This window comes from Bombyx mori, chromosome 23 (assembly GCF_030269925.1).
Source record: "Bombyx mori chromosome 23, ASM3026992v2".
Taxonomy (NCBI): Eukaryota; Metazoa; Arthropoda; class Insecta; order Lepidoptera; family Bombycidae; genus Bombyx; species Bombyx mori.
In genome coordinates this window covers 21,428,016-21,451,695 of record NC_085129.1, presented here as the reverse complement: position 1 = coordinate 21,451,695, position 23,680 = coordinate 21,428,016, and the positions used below count along the sequence as shown (strand labels likewise).

At 40.6% G+C, this 23,680-nt stretch overlaps 2 protein-coding genes across 2 annotated transcripts; one reads left to right on the top strand and one right to left on the bottom strand.

The window, feature by feature from the left end:
* The first annotated feature begins 7,884 nt into the window (after positions 1-7,884).
* LOC101746337 (calphotin) lies at positions 7,885-15,122 on the top strand. The gene is made up of 2 exons (XM_004925951.5): positions 7,885-7,947; positions 14,691-15,122. Exons 1-2 carry the CDS (start codon positions 7,903-7,905, stop codon positions 15,096-15,098), a joined length of 453 nt encoding a protein of 150 aa, XP_004926008.1. The 5' UTR covers positions 7,885-7,902; the 3' UTR covers positions 15,099-15,122.
* Positions 15,123-17,967: 2,845 nt separating this feature from the next.
* Positions 17,968-21,390, bottom strand: LOC692899 (protein kinase C inhibitor; the record flags this gene model as incomplete). Its single annotated transcript, NM_001046742.1, is given in 2 exon segments — positions 17,968-18,401; positions 21,005-21,390. Coding segments are annotated over 2 exon segments (489 nt in total). The 3' UTR covers positions 17,968-18,239.
* Between the last annotated feature and the right edge of the window lie 2,290 nt (positions 21,391-23,680).

Below are 23,680 nucleotides of genomic sequence, written 5' to 3'. Positions count from 1 at the left end.
GCAGCCGCAGTGGAGATAATGAGATCTTAATAAAAATATGCTCAAGGCGCCTTATAAAATAAAAGATGAAATGCAGTCACACACAAAGACATATATTAAATAAACACACACACGTATACAATAAAAGAAATTAAAAGAGCAAACTAAAATTACTTAAACTAGATTGTACAATTATTAGGGTTATAAAATGAATGGAGGGTAATTAACAAGTTCTGCGATGAAACAATAAGTTACAATGTCATACGTATCTTTTGTGGCGTACAATGTTATACGGTGATTCGGAAGATAGGATCCTGGATTGATGTTATACCAGTTCCCTCGCGTCAGTCAGTAAAGTACTCAGATCTCGAGACTATTCCGGGACGTCACGTTCCACGGAGCGTATTCCAATATATAAAAGTCACGAATTACGGGATTATTGGAACCCTATAAAGTATTACCTAATTATGCACAGTAAATTCATGACACGTTACAGATCAAACATATGCATAATTAAACACTTACCGATTAATTAAATCGGGCACAATTTAAAAACTTGAATGTGAAACATTCATAGGTATACAGTTTGCTAAATATATGTACTGTCTTGACTTTTCCTCTTAACTGTTTGGCGCGGCTTCGGAATGAGTCGTCCCTAGCGCATGCAGTGGCGTAGCTACCCAGGGGCTAGGCGTGGCAGTGCCCCGGGGCCCTTGGTTACCTAGCTACGCCACTGAGCGCATGCATGCCTTTTTAGGCGAAATCGGAACAAAAGATGAACCGATAGAGGGAGCAATTGCCAGATTGACTTATAACGAATATGCTAATTAGCAATACGGTGTTACAATACTACTTCTATTGTACATACTACTTCTATTGTAATAAATAAATACCTACAGCTGTACACAGAACGCGGCGCGAGGTGAGGCGACGTTTCATCCTTATCACTTTACCTCCCCAACACGCGGGACGGTGGTGCCGGTTCGCGTGCACCATCATCAGTACTCGAGTTTTGGAATCAAAAGGATTATAGATGAGAATCTCTCTCGAACCGATGGTAGTTTAGTAATCTGAGCACAATTAAGTAATACGCTCAGACGGCTCATACATCGTAGACCGCTTCCGCTCGGCAGCCTCCCAGTGACACAGATCGGTTACAGCCGGGCGCGACACTGCGACCGACACACACACAATTATATTGTGCGCAAATTCAAGCCACTGAGTTTCTCGCCGGACTCGTCGTGGCTGCTCGGCATGGGAAGCTCTGTCATTCTGGCGGGCGAACTAAATTGTAAACACGTCAGGTGGAACTCACACACCACAACCCCGAATGGCAGGCGGCTTGACGCGTTAGTCGATGATCTCTCCTTCGATATCGTCGCTCCGCTAACCCCGACTCACTACCCGCTAAATATCGCGCATCGCCCGGATATACTCGACATAGCGTTATTAAAAAACGTAACTCTGCGCTTACACTCGATCGAAGTATTTTCAGAGTTAGATTCAGACCACCGTCCCGTCGTTATGAAGCTCGGTCGCGCTCCCGATTCCGTTCCCGTCACGAGGACTGTGGTGGATTGGCACACGCTGGGCATCAGCCTGGCTGAATCTGATCCACCATCGCTCCCGTTAAGCCCGGACTCTACCCCGTCTCCTCAGGATACCGCTGAAGCCATAGACATCTTAACGTCACACATCACCTCGACATTAGATAGGTCATCGAAGCAAGTTGTAGCGGAGGACTTCCTTCACCGCTTCAAATTGCCTGACGATATTAGGGAACTCCTTAGAGCTAAGAACGCCTCGATCCGCGCCTACGATAGGTATCCTACCATGGATAATCGTATTCGAATGCGTGCTCTACAACACGACGTAAAGTCTCGCATCGCCGAAGTCCGAGATGCTAGATGGTCTGATTTCTTAGAAGGACTCGCGCCCTCCCAAAGGTCTTACTACCTGTTAGCTCGTACTCTCAAATCGGATACGGTAGTAACTATGCCCCCCCTCGTAGGCCCCTCAGGCCGACTCGCGGCGTTCGATGATGATGAAAAAGCAGAGCTGCTGGCCGATACATTGCAAACCCAGTGCACGCCCAGCACTCAATCCGTGGACCCTGTTCATGTAGAATTAGTAGACAGTGAGGTAGAACGCAGAGCCTCCTTGCCACCCTCGGATGCGTTACCACCCGTCACCCCGATGGAAGTCAAAGACTTGATCAAAGACCTACATCCTCGCAAGGCTCCCGGTTCCGACGGTATATCTAACCACGTTATTAAACTTCTACCCGTCCAACTCATCGTGATGTTGGCATCTATTTTCAATGCCGCTATGGCGAACTGTATCTTTCCCGCGGTGTGGAAAGAAGCGGACGTTATCGGCATACATAAACCCGGTAAACCAAAAAATCAACCGACGAGCTACCGCCCGATTAGCCTCCTCATGTCTCTAGGCAAACTGTATGAACGTCTGCTCTACAAACGCCTCAGAGACTTCGTCTCATCCAAGGGCATTCTCATCGATGAACAATTCGGATTCCGTACAAATCACTCATGCGTTCAACAGGTGCACCGCCTCACGGAGCACATTCTTGTGGGGCTTAATCGACCAAAACCGTTATACACGGGAGCTCTCTTCTTCGACGTCGCAAAAGCGTTCGACAAAGTCTGGCACAATGGTTTGATTTTCAAACTATTTAACATGGGCGTGCCGGATAGTCTCGTACTCATCATACGGGACTTCTTGTCGAACCGCTTTTTTCGATATCGAGTCGAGGGAACCCGCTCCTCCCCACGACCTCTCACAGCTGGAGTCCCGCAAGGCTCTGTCCTCGCACCCCTCCTATTTAGCTTATTCGTCAAGGATATTCCCCGGTCGCCGCCGACCCATTTAGCTTTATTCGCCGACGACACGACTGTTTACTATTCTAGTAGAAATAAGTCCCTAATCGCGAAGAAGCTTCAGAGCGCAGCCCTAGCCCTAGGACAGTGGTTCCGAAAATGGCGCATAGACATCAACCCAGCGAAAAGTACTGCGGTGTTATTTCAGAGGGGAAGCTCCACACGGATTTCCTCCCGGATTAGGAGGAGGAATCTCACACCCCCGATTACTCTCTTTAGACAACCCATACCCTGGGCTAGGAAGGTCAAGTACCTGGGCATTACCCTGGATGCATCGATGACGTTCCGCCCGCATATAAAATCAGTCCGTGACCGTGCCGCGTTTATTCTCGGTAGACTCTACCCCATGATCTGTAAGCGGAGTAAAATGTCCCTTCGGAACAAGGTGACACTTTATAAAACTTGCATAAGGCCCGTCATGACTTACGCGAGTGTGGTGTTCGCTCACGCGGCCCGCACACACATAGACACCCTCCAATCCCTACAATCCCGCTTTTGCAGGTTAGCTGTCGGGGCTCCGTGGTTCGTGAGGAACGTTGACCTACACGACGACCTGGGCCTCGAATCAATTCGGAAATACATGAAGTCAGCGTCGGAACGATACTTCGATAAGGCTATGCGTCATGATAATCGCCTTATCGTTGCCGCCGCTGACTACTCCCCGAATTGTGATCATGCAGGAGCCAGTGACTGTCGACGCCCTAGACACGTCCTTACGGATCCATCAGATCCAATAACCTTTGCATTAGATGCCTTCAGCTCTAATACTAGGAGCAGGCTTAGGGACCCCGGTAACCTTACTCGTCGAACTCGACAAAGAGGTCGACGTGCAACCTAGCCCATGCATCAGCCCGCTGAGTTTCTCGCCGGATCTTCTCAGCGGGTCGCGATTCCGATCCGGTAGTAGATTCATTCGCGAAACAATTGCTCTTGAGTTGTTAGGTCTCCTTCGGAGGCGCTCGGGCAGTTGTTAGCAAATCCCGGCCCTCTTGGCTGAGCCTTTGCTCGCCCACCTGTCCTGGTGAAACTGGAAAGGCCTACGGGCCACCAGTAAACTTTCAATAAAAAAATAAAAAAAAAGGCGTCGTGGCCTAAAGGATACAACGCCCGGCGCTCGAAGCGGTACCAATTTTTCTAATGAAATACACGTACTTAGCAAATGTTCACGATTGACTTACACGGTGAAGGAATAACATCGTGTAATAAAAATCAAACCCGTAAAATTATAATTTGCGTAGTTACTGGTGGTAGGACCTTTTGTGAGTCCGCACGGGTAGGTACCACCGCCCTGCCTATTGCTGCCATGAAGCGGTAACGCATTAAGGGTGGGGCAGCCCTTGTAACTATACTCAGACCATAGAACTTATATCTCAAGGTGGGTGGCGCATTAACGTTGTAGATGTCTATGATCTCCGGTAACCACTTAACATCAGGTGAACCGTGAACTCGTCCATGCACTTAAGTAACAAAAAAAAAATGCGATTCCGATCCAGTAGTAGATTATACGAAGTACTGTTCTTGCCAAGGCTAGTGTTGACAAAGTCTCTGAGGTTGAGCCCGTGAGTTCACCTATCCGTCTAGAGTCTAGGTGTAACTGGAGTAGCCTCTTAGGTACCAGGTAGGGAAAAAACAGTACGCAAAATGAAACAAAATACGGGCTTAGTGATTAGCCAGGTTCACTCTAACCGGCGCCATCTAGGCGGGCTTCGGATAGCCTGCCGACCGAGATGGCTGGTGGACGTGGCGCAGACGACCGCCGGTCCGGCGTCCCGAGGGGCAGGGTGATGGGAGAGATGTGCTCCGCACTAAACGCTTCACTTTCCCCCCTCTGCCTCTTCATGAGTTCTGTCTCATGCGAGGTTTCGACGTTGGAACCGCGACAGGAGGTTTTAGTCAGTTCGACTCTGACATGCCCCGCCCCCCATCCCCAGTGGAGGGCGGAAGTCCGGCGATTTCCAATTGACGAAAAAAAAAAAAAGGGAGTAGCCAGAGAACAATGCGCGCGTCCAGCGGCTCCCTGCGGGCTTGTATTCAATTGTTGAGCACTAGACGCGCATCGGGGACCTAGGATATATAATCCTGGCAGGGTCGCCATATAAAGGATTGACGCCGCAGCGAATATGAAACACGTCTTTACAATATCTTATTTGTTAAGTCATAACAAATACTTATTTATTACTGTCTTATATATTATTATTATTATTAATACTTTATTTCAGTTTTTTTTTTTTTAAACCATATCATTTTGTTAGTAGTAATTACTTACAATCTATGTTAGTAACTTAAAAAATCTAACACATAACTATCATTATATACATTTTATACCATTACTTTTTTTTTTCTTCTTATAAGTGCTTACTGCAAAGGCTATTGATCAGCAGTCCCTCGATCTTGCTCGATATGATTCTCAAAAGACTGTTGCCACTGTCACGAACTCGACGCAATAACGATGCACTTCTCTTCCGCATTATTGCAAAGAAGTCATCAGTGTGAGATGTCGCAAACATTGTGGATGCACTACAAAAGCGCGGCAGTGACAACATCATCCTAAACGCATTATTATATTGAACGCGTAGGACATTGTAAGCTCTCCGCGTGTATGTGGTCCACAGACTACTGGCGTAAAAATTCTGGCAATTAGCTTTAAAAATTGTAAGTTTGACATAGCTATCGCAACCAGTAAATCTGCGGCCCAGCATATTGCATCTCACTATCAACGCTCTACGCTCCCTATCTATATCACAATCATCCGTACCATCCTCTGTTACCCAGTGACCGAGGTACTTGAAGCGCTTGACTTGTGTAAGCGTTGCGCCCGCTAGCCAGATTGGAGGTACGTTCTTGTAAGTTTTGTTCTGCGCTTTGAACACTAGCCGTTCACTCTTCTTGGCATTGTACTTCAGCCCGTGGGACTCAGCATAGTTCTCACAAATTTTTAAAAGTTTCCTGAGTGCACTCATAGATGGGCTCAGCAATACCATATCGTCTGCATAACTAATATTGTTAAAAGAAACTCCATCGATCATGCAGCCGACACCCGCACTACTGAGCTCATCGATGAGCTTATTCATATATACCTATGCTAAATAGCAAAGGTGAGGTTAGACCCCCCTGCCTCACACCACATTCTAAACGGTACGCATCAGAGTGCGCACCGGCCCATCTCACACTATTATTTTGATTGCCATACCAATACTGAAAAATTTTAATTAATTCAGGTGGCAGCTTTACTTCCCTAGCTAACTTATTCCATAGTAAATCATATCGAACAAGATCAAAAGCCCTGGACAGATCCAGGAAACATGCGTACACAGGTGTCTTCCTCCCAGTATAATACTGCACAGTACTCTTTAAGTGTCATTATCGCAGTATCAGTCGATAACCCATTCCCAAAACCAAACTGCCTATCATTAAGATGCACTTGTTTATTTAGGCAACTATTTAGTAAGCTATCCAAAATTTTAGCTGCAATTGTGGCCAAAGAAATCGGCCTGTAGTTATTGATGTTTAACAGAACACCTGTTTTGTTCTTGGGAATGGGCGTGACTATAGTCTTCATCATTTCCGCCGGGAGATAAGAATGACCTAAACATAAGTTAAACAATAAAGCCAAAATTCTAGGTAGGTGAACACTCGCGTTTTGTACATGTTCAATACTAAGGCTGTCATGTCCTGGAGACTTACCCCTAGCCATATTTTTGACTACCGCAGCGATGTCACGGGCTGAGAAACGCACCTCAGGGCCACTGACGTCATAACAATGCGCTCGAGTAGATGGATCTAACGGTGATGAGATTTTAAAATGTTCTAAAAACTGATTGGCAATATCTACCGGCTCTTTTTTCCCTTCAACATTCGATGGAAGACTCGATCTAGGACTCAACCTATTTACTTCCCTCCAAAAGCTTCCGAAGCTACCATTTACATGATGGGACGCGATTGTGTCCATCTTAATCTTACGCTCGTTGTTTTGACACCACTTTAACTTTGCTTTGAAAGCTTTCCGAGATTCACACATTTGCGTGTAAGTCATGCCAGAACTGGGCTTACCATTTTGTACCCACAGCAGAAACCTATATCGAGCCTCCGCGTGAGCTTCCTTTACGAACTTATTCCATCCCGTGACATAACTGCGCTACCCACTAGTCCCGCGACAGCAGGTCGCCACAGCTTACTCACTTAAAATACGTATCACAGATTTATATAATTTATCAATATGAAGTCTATGTTCTACGTTCTCACACATCTTATCACAGCACTCCCGAAAAACAATAGGGAAGTCAATGTCTCTTAATTTACTATGACACAGTTTTTGATACTTATCAATATGAAAGGAATCCCGAATACCCCATAAAATTATTATTACACCACATCTCGCTGGGCAAGTTCCATGTCCATCCCCGGCTGGGGACCGAGTGCTGTGCGCAGACTCAGTGCACCAATCCACCAGTAAAGTATACGATCCGGCTATTTCGAATTAGCAAGCCGCGAGCGAACGTTGACACACAGCAACCAACAGATTACGAAGCTGATTATTGTTGTGTTGTAATGCGTGATGTCGTGAACATGAAGCAAACATTGCGCCGAGCAGCCGCGCGCCGCCCGCCGACCCATTCAACCTGGACACGGAGGACAGGGCACTAAAACTTACACTGAAGTATTGATGTGTAGAGGAAGACAGGGCACTGGCTACCGTAACACACGTAGTGGATGCCATCTTGAGACATGAGGTCTAATTGTCAATTCTATTTGATACCCCGCAGCTCAGCTACATCCCACTAAGAGGACTACCGTGGTGCCACTTAAGGGGATCATTGGGTACCACACAACAAACAGACACCGACCCCCTCGAAATAAAGAAGGCGTTTTGATGTAACAAATTTCACAAACCACCGCTTGTACTTATCGGCACGTAAAAGATTGTTTTAGAAAATTTCACACAAAATTACGTTATTGTTTGATAATGAAATGTTTTAAATAGGGCAGTATTATTTTGAAAGTTCATATTGTCATATATTGTTCGAAAATGCACAAGTGTATCCTGCTGTTCTGTAGCGTCGTTCTGATCCAGGTACGTACAATAACCACACACGTGTATGTCGGCGTTAAGCCAGGATTTACACACATAAGTTCTTTTACAATGAAAATACAATACAATTCTATAAAACTTTAACATTACTTGTTTACAACAAAAAGCCACGCCTGAGTTATTCAGTGGTTTTTACACAATTAGCCATTTTGTGTTGGTTATAGCAACTACAACTTCTTTTATACAAACAAATGTAATTACTGCGAAACAATTCACAAAACATAGCTTAATATTCAAAATACATATTTTAGTGATTTTACATGACTCACATTTAATTTATTTTACATGAATTACTTTTAAGTAATATTAACTAACATTGTTATTATCCAGCCTAATAATAGATGGCGCCAACAACATCATTGCATAACAATTACAATACTTAATTAAATTATTAGTACTGTTAATTATAATATAAATTATTATTAATATTTATGCATTATTCATATTTAATCATTTATAAAGTCATTTGTGTTTTTAAACAATAATATAAACATTAAACATATTCTGAACATTTTCACATCAAAACAGTGTCTGCTAATTACTTCGATCAAAAATAGTAACTAGATCAAGGGATACGTACAAAATTTAAGCAAAAACTGTCCGCGTGAATATATTCTTATATAGCTACATTCGTTTACTAACAAACGGAGAAAAAAGTTTTGAAACACTTTTACGTTCAAACTAATAACAACTATGGCACCTAGTAATAAAGTTACAAATCTCCAAAACATTATCTAATACTTGCGATCATTCGTCACATAAAACGAGCAAAGCAATAAATTACTCCTGTCACTTACCAATAAAAAGACATATTTTAAACAACTTTTAATGTTAAATCAATCTTAAGTTGCAACAAATAAAGTAACTTTTCCCTTAATTGTTCTGAGAACTAACATCGTTTTGCTTTATTTATTTTTGCTTCTTGAAATGCCGATTTCTATTTACTACAGGAGGTAAGGGAGTCGCGCTTAACACTAAAATAATTTATTAATGAATTAAAGTAAAAGTTTAGTTGTTTACTTTTTATGTTTTGGAAATGTATGTTTGTTATTATCTATACATTACTTATTATTTTATTAGCGTTACGTTTTTGTGTAATATATATTTTTAAGTTTTCGCGACCAGTGCACATAATAAAACAACGTTTAAACGGTTTCAAGCGTGGTATTTTTATTACAATGTTTCGGCCACGTTTCAGTAGCCGTGAGCACGAAAGGCAAAGATGTCCAGTGTCAATAAGTGGAGATCTTAGCTGGCTTATAAAAGTCATCTCTTGTTTCTCTGGCGACAATCGAGATCCATTCTGCACACGTGATTGCTAGGAAAGCTAAAATAAAAATGGAAAGCTAAGTATCTAATGAGAGTCCAACAAACAAACACAAAAGCAGCATTAACCAATTTTAACCAACTAATTTTGAAGTGCGGCTAACAAATTTTAAAAAATTATTACAACAGCGTTTCGGTTTGAAGGGTGGGGCAGCCGTTGTAACTATACTGAGATCTTAGAACTTATATCTCAAGGTGGGTGGCGCATTTACGTTGTAGATGTCCATGGGCTCCAGTAACCACTTAATACCAGGTGGGCTGTGAGCTCGTCCAACCATCTAAGCCGTAAAAAAAAAAAAACACAAATCTACTCCATGCATTTACTGTTCTGTTAAGCAAAAGTTTGTCCATATGTTGGCCGAGCCTTGGCCAACATTTGTAGCGGTGGTTAAAAATCGGTAATTTTGTTCAAATTTTAATATTATTTATAAGTTTAAAGCTTACAATATAGTTTATACTTCATGTACTTACCGAAAGTAAGATATTCCGGCCGTTAAATTGCTTTTTCGGGCCTTATTTTGCAACTTTTTAATACACACTGCGGTATTGTGAGACGGGTTGACATTGGCTGTGTTTGAAGTGAACTAAACAAAATAAGAGCTCACATTTCAAGTGCGCTGTTATTTGACGAGACGGATTTTATGCACCGACCCGAAATCTAGTTACTATTGTTGATCGAAGGCTAATTATTAAATATAGTAGAATAACAGTTTTGTTGCTAATAATAAATAAATATTAACATAGAATAAACTAAACTATATATTGTTATGTTAATTATTGCCAACAGTGGCGTTTGCGCCCATATGTACATGTCTACACATGCCATACATCTACACATTCTACACGTGCTACGACTCGCGTCCGTTTATCTTCCACCGGATAAGATCGTTCTAAGCAGTGATATCGAGGCGCTGCACAGTGTATTATTATCGAGATCTAGCAGAACTTAATTAAAAATAATACTCCTCTAAATATTCTTAAAACTCCCTTTATTACACAGGTGTATAACTAAATAACCGATATTGAAAAAAAAAAATAAGTGTGTAACACCATACAACACAGGGGAAGTCTCGAAACATAGGTTATGCGTACTAGCACGAGTGTATTGTTTAGTTTTGCTTTATTGCAGAATGCGAACAGGTCTGTTCTTGTCGTTTAAAGTGCTATAATTGGTCATTTTTATCGTTTGTTATATCATCGAGGATACGTTAAGGTAAGTTTGAACCTTATAATATTGAAATGTTATTAATTAATAACGTTTTTGCTGTAGTCCTTGAAAAAAAATTTCTTTTTTTATTAGTGTTGACTTTTAAAAATGTATGCAAGTGTATACACCGGGAAATCACTGTTATAGCATTCTACAGTTAATGTTCTTTGAAATTTAGTTGAAATCCCTTGCTCCTATTTGCCCCGCTCATATTTTTTTTTTTGTTTTCAGCGCAATGAAAAGGCGTCATATTTTTAATATATGGTTTCCAAGTAATAAAAAAAGGTCAAAATAACCTTATAATTGAAAAAATACTACAATATTATGACATAGAGGACTGTAGAAACCCTCCACGATCACTTCAAATGTTAATAAGTAGTCTTACAGCAAAAATACAATCTAAATGGGAGAAATGCAAGCGAAAATAACAGGGATCAATCTGGATTTAGTCAAACATTTCTGTTATCTTGGAGGCACAAGACATATGCCGAAGAGACAAGAAAACTTTATTTAGTACATTGTTCCTGGTACTACATGCCTTCTAGTAGGTATACACAAAATCCTCTCACACTCAATAGAAGTAATTGAAACATGCGTTTTACCTTTGGACCAATTAGCAGAAGAAGCTCAAGAAGCGAACAATAAGGAATATAGGAGGAATCGCGAGTATTTCAGCAGGAAAACAAGCAGAATTAACACCAATCGAGACGTACTTAACCGATTTCTGATAGGTTCAGATCAACTTCTATCTTAAAAATCAACAGTGCAAAATAGAACATGGGAGAAGAAACTTACTCGACGGAGGAAGATGGGTAGAAGGTTATGCGAATTTTTTTTTGTCTTTTGAATATATTTAGGGGTGTAAAATATATTTCTTGTGTATTTAGAACAAAGTTGCAGTATTAAAAATAATATTTTTAAAGAAAATAAAGATTAAATGATTTTTATTAATAATTAATGTTATTTATTTATTTAGAAATACGAAATAACATCTAATATTAACATTTTATGACACGTAAAATTAAAAAAAGATAAATTCACGCAAGATTGAATTAAGTTCTGCTAGATCTCGATAATAATACAGTGTGCGCTGCTCGGCATGGGGAGCTCTGTCATTCTGGCGGGCGACCTTAATTGCAAACACATGAGGTGGAACTCACACACCACAACCCCGAATGGCAGGCCGCTTGACGCGTTAGTCGATGATCTCGTCTTCGATATCGTCGTTCCGCTAACCCCGACTCACTTCCCGCTAAATATCGCGCATCGCCCGGATATACTCGACATAGCGTTATTAAAAAACGTAACTCTGCGCTTACACTCGATCGAAGTAGTTTCAGAGTTAGATTCAGACCACCGTCTCGTCGTTATGAAGCTCGGTCGCGCTCCCGATTCCGTTCCTGTCGCGAGGACTGTGGTGGATTGGCACACACTGGGCATCAACCTGGCTGAATCTGATCCACCATCGCTCCCGTTTAGCCCGGACTCTACCCCGTCTCCTCAGGATACCGCCGAAGCCATAGACATCTTAACGTCACACATCACCTCGACATTAGATAGGTCATCGAAACAAGTTGTAGCGGAGGACTTCCTTTACCGCTTTAAATTGTCCGACGATATTAGGGAACTCCTTAGAGCTAAGAACGCCTCGATACGCGCTTACGACAGGTATCCTACCGCGGAAAATCGTATTCGAATGCGTGCCCTACAACGCGACGTAAAGTCTCGCATCGCCGAAGTCCGAGATGCCAGATGGTCTGATTTCTTAGAAGGACTCGCGCCCTCCCAAAGGTCTTACTACCGCTTAGCTCGTACTCTCAAATCGGATACGGTAGTAACTATGCCCCCCCTCGTAGGCCCCTCAGGCCGACTCGCGGCGTTCGATGATGACGAAAAAGCAGAGCTACTTGCCGATACATTGCAAACCCAGTGCACGCCCAGCACTCTATCCGTGGACCCTGTTCATGTAGAATTAGTAGACAGTGAGGTAGAACGCAGAGCCTCCTTGCCACCCTCGCATGCGTTACCACCCGTCACCCCGATGGAAGTTAAAGACTTGGACCTACGTCCTCGCAAGGCTCCCGGTTCCGACGGTATATCCAACCGCGTTATTAAACTTCTACCCTTCCAACTCATCGTGATGTTGGCATCTATTTTCAATGCCGCTATGGCGAACTGTATCTTTCCCGCGGTGTGGAAAGAAGCGGACGTTATCGGCATACATAAAACCGGTAAACCAAAAAATCATCCGACGAGCTACCGCCCGATTAGCCTCCTCATGTCTCTAGGCAAACTGTATGAGCGTCTGCTCTACAAACGCCTCAGAGACTTCGTCTCATCCAAGGGCATTCTCATCGATGAACAATTCGGATTCCGTACAAATCACTCATGCGTTCAACAGGTGCACCGCCTCACGGAGCACATTCTTGTGGGGCTTAATCGACCAAAACCGTTATACACGGGAGCTCTCTTCTTCGATGTCGCAAAAGCGTTCAACAAAGTCTGGCACAACGGTTTGATTTTCAAACTATTCAACATGGGCGTGCCGGATAATCTCGTGCTCATCATACGGGACTTCTTGTCGAACCGCTCTTTTCGATATCGAGTCGAGGGAACCCGCTCCTCCCCACGACCTCTCACAGCTGGAGTCCCGCAAGGCTCTGTCCTCTCACCCCTCCTATTTAGCTTATTTGTTAACGTTATTCCCCGGTCGCCGCCGACCCATTTAGCTTTATTTGCCGACGACACGACTGTTTACTATTCCAGTAGAAACAAGTCCCTAATCGCGAAGAAGCTTCAGAGCGCAGCCCTAGCCCTAGGACAGTGGTTCCGAAAATGGCGCATAGACATCAACCCAGTGAAAAGTACTGCGGTGCTATTTCAGAGGGGAAGCTCCACACGGATTTCCTCCCGGATTAGGAGGAGGAATCTCATACCCCCGATTACTCTCTTTAGACAACCCATACCCTGGGCCAGGAAGGTCAAGTACCTGGGCGTTACCCTGGATGCATCGATGATATTCCGCCCGCATATAAAATCAGTCCGTGACCGTGCCGCGTTTATTCTCGGTAGACTCTACCCCATGATCTGTAAGCGGAGTAAAATGTCCCTTCGGAACAAGGTGACACTTTACAAAACTTGCATAAGGCCCGTCATGACTTACGCGAGTGTGGTGTTCGCTCACGCGGCCCGCACACACATAGACACCCTCCAATCCCTACAATCCCGCTTTTGCAGGTTAGCCGTCGGAGCTCCGTGGTTCGTGAGGAACGTTGACCTACACGACGACTTAGGCCTCGAATCTATCCAGCAATACATGAAGTCAGCGTCGGAACGGTACTTCGATAAGGCTATGCGTCATGATAATCGCCTTATCGTTGCCGCCGCTGACTACTCCCCGAATCCTGATCACGCAGGAGCCAGTCACCGTCGACGCCCTAGACACGTCCTAACGGATCCATCAGATCCAATAACCTTTGCATTAGACGCCTTCAGCTCTAACACTAGGAGTAGGCTTAGGGACCCCGGTAACCGTACTCGTCGAACTCGACAAAGAGTTCGCCGTGCAACCTAACCCATGAATCAGCTCGCTGAGTTTCTCGCCGGATCTTCTCAGCGGGTCGCGATTCCGATCCGGTAGTAGATTCATTCGCGAAGCAGCTGCTCTTGAGCTGTTAGGTCTCCTTCGGAGGCGCTCGAGTAGCTGTTAGCAAATCCCACCCCTCCTGGCTGAGCCTTTGCTCGCCCACCTGTCCTGGTGAAACTGGAAAGGCCTCCGGGCCACCAGTAATCCTTCAATCATAATAAAAAAAATTAAAAAAATTAAAAAAAAAACGTGCTACGACTGCTGCAGTCGACGGAAACTGCAATTACTTTTTGAAAACGCTTCATTAAATATAGCTTTAAAAAATATGTACAAATGTGTGTGTATAAATTATGTACAGTGATAATGCGATCCCCCCGCGGGGACTGTCCGCGGAGTGCTCATGGGATCCAATCAGAATCTGCTTTATCGTTATGAAACGCAACGGTAGGGTACTTCCGATGATAGTACAATATTAAATCCATCCAATTTGGTTCCATGAAAGAGTTCTGGTAGTGACTATTGCCTGTAGTTCTTGTTGGGAACATCTCGCGATGTTGGTATTGTATGTATGTGTTTTTTTTTAAACACTAATAATTATGTTCACAGCATGCGACCGCTTACCCCCGCGCCTGTTGTTGCCCCTCCGCCCCGCTAGTTCTGCCAGCCCCCGCGACCTGCACGCCTCCTCCCCCCTGCGCCGCGCTGGCGGCCCTAGCTCCCGTTCTGCCCGCCTTGGCTCCCACCCTGGCTAACACCATCTCCGCTTCGATCGTAGCGAGCTTACCGCCGCTGCTCGAGGCGGCGCTGCCCACGGTCCTGACGTCGGTGCTGACGGCGGCCGGGCCGCTGCTGGAGGCGGCCGTGCCGTGCTCCGTGCCGCTGTGCTGTGCGTCCCCGTGCTCTTGTGCGTCCCCGTGCTCGTACGCGAGTGCCCCGCTGCTGCTGTCGCCCCCGCCCATGTACGCAGCCCCGTGCGCCTCCCCAATGCTCTATGCTTCGCCATATTGTTATTAAATAAAAGTATATTTTTGTACTGTACTGGAAGTTTTATTTATTAGTGTTCGAGTTGATCGCCTAATTCCTGCCGGATTTATTTTAGGAACATTTGTGTACGTTCTGTAGACATTGAGATAGACAAGGCGCCTCACACCGGGCCCCCGCGGCCGGCAGTACCTACGCCAACACCCACACGGGACGTGCTACTGGTAATCATTATGAAATTTCTACCTTGAATGAGATTTTATCGAGAACCTTTTTGAAAACAACTTTCATAACCGCAATATATTTTCTCACCAAGTTACATAAGTTCACTAAGTGGTCTAGGTAATAATACATAAAACTATTTTATGGCTCAAATTTGATCTTAGCGATCCGTGTGTGAAGACATGTAGGTATAGTCGTGACGTCTCCGCTCGCTATAACTCGAGGCCTTGGATTACCACACGATATTAATGACATTGGTACAATAAAAACACTCCTATAAATTTCAATAGGTAGTATATTTCCAAAAATATTTCGTTTACAGAATTTAAAATAACTTAAACTCTTAACATGTACTAGAGTCGCGTCAGACTTCCTACTTGTATTTTCATTTCAAAAACCGAGAGAACAATAACGCGATCTTACCCTCAACCGATACATAAACATGGATCGTAACGTAATATTAACCGATAATATGTTTTCATATTATTATCGAATCACATAACATAAAACAATTGATTCAAGTTTATTAAAACTAATACCACAGTTTGAAGTGTGTTCTATCGTTATTCAGATATTAAAAAATATTTGTAGCAAACTTGTCTGGGCCGGCCAGTAATCTCTTATTTTATTTTAAATAATTCTAATTGTTCTATTCATTTGAATATTAATGATGACTAGATATTTTAACACTATTTAATGTTATTTTTATGAACGGTCGTATTTTTTTCCAGAGTGTAAATAATGCTACTCTACACGGCTGTATGTTTTTTATATCGTGTATAATCTGTAGGAACGGCGTGGAATTTTAAGTGTATTTATTATCTATGGTGGAATTCTAACTACGGCAACCAAAGTTCATTCCATAGCTTAATTAATACTATTTAATACATTTACTATTTAGATACGGACATGGGTGCTCGGACCGGACTGTCGGCAACAAACGCGTTGGTTGCTAAGAAAGAAATGTAAAACTTACAACACAAAACGAATTGTATTTCATTATCTGTACTCCTCGCTCCCGGTTCCTCAAGCCGGAACGGATGAATGCATCGAAGCAAGAAAGTTGGCGGAACTTAGCCGCCTCTTTTGACAATTTAAAAATGTTCTACCTTATGACATCTACTTTATAGCTAGTCTTTATTTAATTAGATCCAATTTCAGATCATGGAAGACTTTATTAATTTAACTTACATTGAGAAAATAGACTTTCTATTTTCAGATTTCAAAAGATCCGTTTCTGTGGACGTATTTATGTCATTTTAAGTGTAACAGAGAGACAGTCTGGTCGCGCATCTATTAATCAATCGAGTTGAAACTGAGCAGTTGTAGTTACAAGATCTTGACTCGTTCTCTGACACAGAGCCAGCCGCTTACATCGGTTGACGCGCGCGAGGTGCAACGAGCGCAATGAAACGTGTGAGATTGTTTGTTTGTCACAGCGGACCGTGACACCTATTGATAAAGTGACTAGAAATTTTGTATAATTAAGGAGGAAGGATTTTATTTTTATTTTTGTAAAAATAAAAAAATGACTGTAAGGTGCAATTTGATTTCTTGTCAGTTTTTAATGCTTTTAGCTGTTTTGAAACGTTTTGGATATATGTATTGTCAATAAAACGACAGAACGCACTACTACAAACCACGGTATTACGTTTCAATACACATTTCGTGACCATCATGATCATTAGACATGAGAACTGCAAGCGCTTTTTTATTTATTTTTCATTTCAAGGCATTACCAACAACAATGTCATTCGGGTTCGCCTGAATTTCCAATGCGCAACTCACTCCAGACCCTTCCTTATACATTATTTGAAAAAATAAATCTGGATGTGCATTGTGGATGAACGCAATGGTGGCATGGACAACAACAAGCATGACTCATGTCCTTTATTCATTAATTAATCACAAAAAAAAACGCTCACGTTTTTAAAAATATAATGCAAGCCCTAATTAAGTTTACATTAGAAAATAAAAAAAAATTCTATTCTAAATAATTAATTTGGCCAATAACAATTGCACTTTATGTTATTTCAGTAATAATAACAAAATAGACATTGGTATTCATATGACACAAAAATAACAAAACTCTGACTGAAAAAATAATTACAGATTTTTACAGATTGTTTAATGCAAACTATTGTGAATCTAGTTCTTTAGAACCAGAAATTCTAATATTTCAAAGGAAAAAAACATGACATTCTAATACAGAAATTAATATATTCTCATTTCTTTATCTGTGATACATTTGTTTCATTTCATTACAAATGTTATTTTGAGCTTATATACACTTGATCTTCTGCTTGTTATGTTATTATAGTTTATAAAAAACTTTTTTCTCTTAATGACTAGGTCTAACCCATTATTTGCATTCAATTGCAGTGTTTGTTTCTAAAATAAACAAATCAGTGAAACAAGGAAGTAAGTTAAGAATAACAAACATATATATATATATTGTTTTCAGAAAATGTTCATCTGAAAAATTGATACCAAAATGCAGAACAAATGCTCAAAAAGTATGAGAAAAAATTTGGGATTTGATTTCATGTGAAAATCAAATTATTAATTTAAATCTTTTTGCAAAACAAAAGGAACAAATCAAAGTTTACCAAATTACACCTTGTTATTTAGTACCTAGTATGAGAATTATATAATTCATAAGTCTCATTAGTATAACAGGTATCATATTGAATATTGACACACATCAGTGACGTATACAATATATTTATAGCTGTCATTGTGTATGTTGTTTGTCTTTCTTTCACTCAGCATTAGAACAACAAACAACATGATAATATGTTGCACAGTAATCATGTTTAATGTAGACTGAGAGGGACTGGTTTCATCTTGAAAACAGTGAATTATAATTTTATATTAAAAAGGGGTTAAATAATAGAAAACACCCAATTTTATGCATCTTTTTCAGCCAGAGTTTACAGCAATTAATATAGCTTACCCAGGTGGCCAGCCCATCTGTCTTCCACCCAGAACATGAAGGTGTAGATGATAAACACTTTGAGCTCCGTCTTTGCCATTGTTAACCACAAGACGCCATCCTGAAGGAGCTCTTTGGGCACCGAGTGACCGGGCTACCAGCATCAAGTGACCTAGCAGCTGTGGAGTTAAATGATAAGAAATCAAGTTAAAGTAGCAAATAATAAAATATCTAAGTAAAAAAAAAAACATTTTTATGAAACTTTAATATACTTGTAAAACCTTTGTAGTTTAAAAAAAATATTTTTTTTCTTATATAGATTGACTGAACTCTGTCATTGAGAAAAAATACGAGTTCAGTTTTATTTAATTTAAGAATACTTTGTGGAAAATAAAGGCTTTAAATGTTGTTTTCTTAATATTGTACAGAAAACGCAATTAATTATTTTATTGAAGTGAAAACTTCTTTAGAATCGTTGTGATTTCAAACCGGATGCAACGGAAAAAACGACAGGTAAGAGACACAAATACAAAAATGTGTAGGATGAAGCCAGCAAAGAATGAGACAGAAATATACATACTATTTAATACAGCGCCATCTGTGAGATTTTTTAATACTAACGTGTGTATGAAAGCTCTTTTAGTGAATTTTAATTTAGGATTATATGTGAAATTAAAATATCAATTCACAGAGGGCGCTACCTTACAATTATTTACTAATGACAAAATTTTACATATACTTAAGACGTTTAGGATAATTGTATTTTAATTTTGGAAGGTTTCACTTCTACCACGTGTGAATTGCACACATTTTGTTTTTTTTTATTGTTTTAATGACCTAGAATATTCCATTTATGTATTAATGATTTAATAAGCAGTTTTTTTGCTCAAAACAATTTCTTTCAGATAACTACAGAACAAATTAAGAATATTATGCAATTTACAACAAAATATATATTTTTATTTGCTAAGTAAATAAATATTATTAATGATAATATACCGTTTACACTTCTTAAATTATTACAAATAATTATTTATGAACACAACAACCTAGAGCTAACAATCAAATGTAAAGTATTCCACAATGTACAGCTAAAATTTTACAGTACTGTTTATCATTGTACTACTGACTTTATTTTTTTATTGCATCAATGCAATAAAAAATTATAAAAAAGGTGTAAGTAAACCCAGTCATTATTCATTAACGTTTTTTTTTTATTTTTTTTTATTGCTTAGATGAGTGGACGAGCTCACAGCCCACCTGATGTTAAGTGGTTACTGGAGCCCATAGACATCTACAACGTAAATGCGCCACCCACCTTGAGATATAAGTTCTAAGGTCTCAGTATAGTTACAACGGCTGCCCCACCCTTCAAACCGAAACGCATTACTGCTTCACGGCTGAAATAGGCAGGGAGGTGGTACCTACTCGTGCGGACTCACCAGAGGTCCTACCACCAGTATTTACGCAAATTATAATTTTGCGGGTTTGATTTTTTTATTACACGATGTTATTCCTTCATCGTGGAAGTCAATCGTGAACATTTGCTAAGTACGTATTTCATTAGAAAAATTGGTACTCGCCTGCGGGATTCGAACACCGGTGCATATCGTTCAACACAAATGCACCGGACGTCTTATCCTTTAGGCCACGACGACTATGAACGTTGATCTATCTCCGTAAAACGGTGCATTCTAGTCACCGTGAGGTAACTTGCATAGGAGTGCTATCTATTGACAACCTTTCGAACTAATGCTTATACAGCCAATGTGCAAGAAGCACAATTGAAAGAATTAATTTAGTATTGGACACAAAGAGACAAGAAAAAGGTGAAACAGAAGCCAAATGTAAAACTTTTAAAACAATAATATGGACCCTGAGTGAGTATTGAAAGCTGATGATTGTGGAAATTTTCTTATCATCATTTATTTTTAGCTGCATTGATTTGGTATAATTCTATAAATATTAATGATGTTTCAGAAGTCTATTGTCCGGGGGAGATAATAATAATCTGGATCATTTCATCATTAGCCCTAGTCATTATAAAATATGTATGGACAAAATCCATACATTTCTGAATTCAAACCTTTACAACAATCTTTAAAATATCAATAAGGCACCATAGTAAAAAGCATAACATAGTCAGCCAGAAACATAAAAGATTAATTTTAATAACTCATATTCAAAAGCAAAATATCTCTGAGCTGAATTAAAAACCAAGATGATAAAGAAATTTAATCATGAAGAAACATTATGCATTTAATAAGCATTCATCTTATCAGTTAAACAAGACTTTGATAAGAAAGTTTACACATACGAGTTCCATACTGATTACTCATGTCGTACCACTGTAATTATGCTATGAACTTTAAGATTAAGAAATAACATTGTGTGATCAAATTTGATCAAATTTTTATTCCTCATCTTTAAAAGAATATTTTAAGAGTTTTGAATGTAATCTTTAACATTTATGTTTCAATATAACAGTTAATTAAATAAAGTTTGGAAGGTTAACTTCATACAACTAACACTGAATATGTGTGTGTGCACAATGTATTAGTTTGTAAGAACAAAATTTATAATTGAACAAACTCTGTACGAGTTCAGCTCGCATCATACATACATTTATTGATGTCTTTTAGTTTACAATTGAGTATAGCTTGCATCTCAAATTAGTTTTAAGTCCACAGGCGAGTGGAAACTAAATGTTTGGCTACAATGATTCATATCGATATACGCACAGGTCGGCTAACATGAATAGGGTGAATATAATAATATGTACCTCGTTGTCGTTGTTCTCCGCATCCTGCAACCTTGCTATTCTACGCTTTGGAATAACAAGAAAATGTACTGGCGCCTGCGGTGCTATGTCGTTAAAAGCAAGACATAAATCATCTTCGTATATGATATCGGCTCTGATCTCCTTAGATATGATCTTGTCGAATATTGTGGGCCCGATCGTAGTGGTCGTTTCGTGTGCTCTGCGGACTTCGTCGCTGTACGGCCGCTTCACAGCCACAGCAGAACCCCGAGACAGATCATAGATGTTCGTAGGATAAGTCTTTTTCAATCGAAATTTTAGTGCGCGTTGGAAAACTTTGTTGAACATTTTTGTAGATACTAACAGATAAACTCCATTGTAATCATAAATCACTTTACTCTTTGATTGTAATCATGTAATGCACAATAATTGCTTAATTTGACAGTTAGTAGCAGTGCTGCCAGATCAGATTTGTAAATTTACAGTGTTTTTAAAATATATATACAGTAAACCTTTTAGAAAAATACTGTGATTTTACAGGGAATGAAAATACTTTAATGTATTCTAAAAATCACATTTATAATGGTTGTAGATGGAGTTGTATTAGTGCTGTTTCTAACTGTATTAGGTAGGCGCTGACACGTAGGATGTTTTACACAGTGAGTATAAATATGTACTGCTTTGAATACTTTATTGAAGATAAGTATGTACACAAACAAACTATAACAAGAGTGAAGAGTGGTACTATAAAAAACGTACATATAGGAGTAGTAAAGCACTGACACGAACGATGGGTAGCACAGCGAATATCGATATGTACTGCCCTCAGTTTTCAAGATTGCCGAAGTGTTGAACGACAATAATAGATGATTGCCTGAATTCATAGGCGACAGTGATTTTGTCAAATTGTAAGGTGGTTGCCCAAGTAGTGGCGGGTAAGTGAGTCGCCACATCACTCCCCCGGCGAGACCGTGACTACGGTCAATAGTAATCAAGCATCTTTCGGCCGCTTCTTGTGGTCTTTTCAACAGGCGTGGTTGGAGACACCTTCTGGAACTCTCGTCATGTAGGCCGGCTTCAGACGATCTATGGAGACATTTACAAGCTTCCCTCGAACTTCGACAGTGAAGAATTTTGGCTGCCTTTTGACAACCTTGAACGGACCAGCATATGGTGGTACCAGAGGACCACGCACATGATCTTGTCGGATGAAGACATGGGAGGTTGTATGTAAATCGCGAGGTATATAAAATGATGAATTGCTATGCCGGGATGTCGGTCTGGGTGTCAAATTCGCCATGCATGCACGTAGACGAGTTGCATACTGGGTGACGTCAGACAAAAGTTTAGGTCTTTTATTTATCGATTTAGGCACTACGAAGTCTGCCGGGTCAGCTAGTCTATAGATAATTTCTGCTTTCCAAACGCAAATAAAAGTTTTGTTTTAAGTCTCAGAATCTGTGAATATCGTCAGCAATAACTCATCTAGATGATCCATGACCCTATGAGATATTGTGCTCAATCACAAAAGTTGATAACTTCATTTCCGCAATGTTGTGTACTTTCTAATGATATTGACGTCTTTTTAAATACACTGGCAATATAAGATTGAGATTTAGAAATAGGCGTTTAGCGGCGTGACACGGTAATCCTGTTATCGTGGCCGCCGCTAATTACGTATTCGAAGGCGATGGGGCAACGCTAAGCCGCCGTCGCCCGAAGCATATCTTGTCAGATCCCCCGGATCCACTCTCGGTGCTTTTAAGTCCTCAAATGCCGGATACCGTCCTCCGAGCTCGACGAATGTCACGACTGACCCACTAAATTTCTCGCCGGATCTTCTCACTGGGTCGCGATTCCGATCTGGTAGCAGATTCTGCTAAGCACTGCTCTTGCTAGGGCAAACTATTCTCTCAGATTGAGCTCGTGAAATCGCCTACTCATCGGCGCGTTGCTGGAATAGCCCTCTGGGCTACCAGCAAATAGGTAGGGATAAGAAAAAAAATAGATGTTTCAATACTCCAATATCAGCAATCGTTGGTATATCATACGAGATGCAGCATGACATGGATATTTAGTATTATTTAGAATCACGTCGCAACAACTTTTTGAAATTCTCATGTCGTAACTACTCATTGCGAAATTGTTGCTTATATATATTTTTTTCTTTTAAGCGTAGAGGGTCTTTCATCTTCATTTTCTCGAGCTTCTTTCAGATATTTTGATTAACTTAACAATATAATATAACATGACATGACTGAAATGCTTAAGGAACTAAACTACTAATAGACTAGAATCACACAGTACTATTAACCGCAATATTCCGAATCAAATCTAAAGTACACAAAGAGAATACAAAACACTTAAATATAAGTCTTGTCGAGAAATAATTATCTATAAAGTTTAGTCTATTACCCAGTAAAGTCTCAGAGATACCATCCATACAACTGAAAGAAAGTTTTGTGAGACTTTCCCTATCATTGCTTATGCTCACGTGCTTTAGTCGCACAGTGCATTTTGTTTAACGCCGTTTTTAACTTGAAATTCATCATAGTGTTTTACATACATTGTATTTCTGCAAAATAGTAGACATTAAAATTACAGTGAATCTACTGCAATTACAGTGCACATGGCACCACTGGTTAGTAGTTCCATTATTTAAAACAAGAAAGGCGAAGGTATCATATCATACAGCTC

What these genes read in the sequence shown, in the direction of transcription:
- LOC101746337 (XM_004925951.5), top strand. Translation starts at nt 7,903, where the DNA reads ATGCACAAGTGTATCCTGCTGTTCTGTAGCGTCGTTCTGATCCAG. An exon ending in GTAGCGTCGTTCTGATCCAG is followed by an intron (nt 7,948 to 14,690) that starts GTACGTACAATA and finishes TTATGTTCACAG; the next exon opens with CATGCGACCGCTTACCCCCG.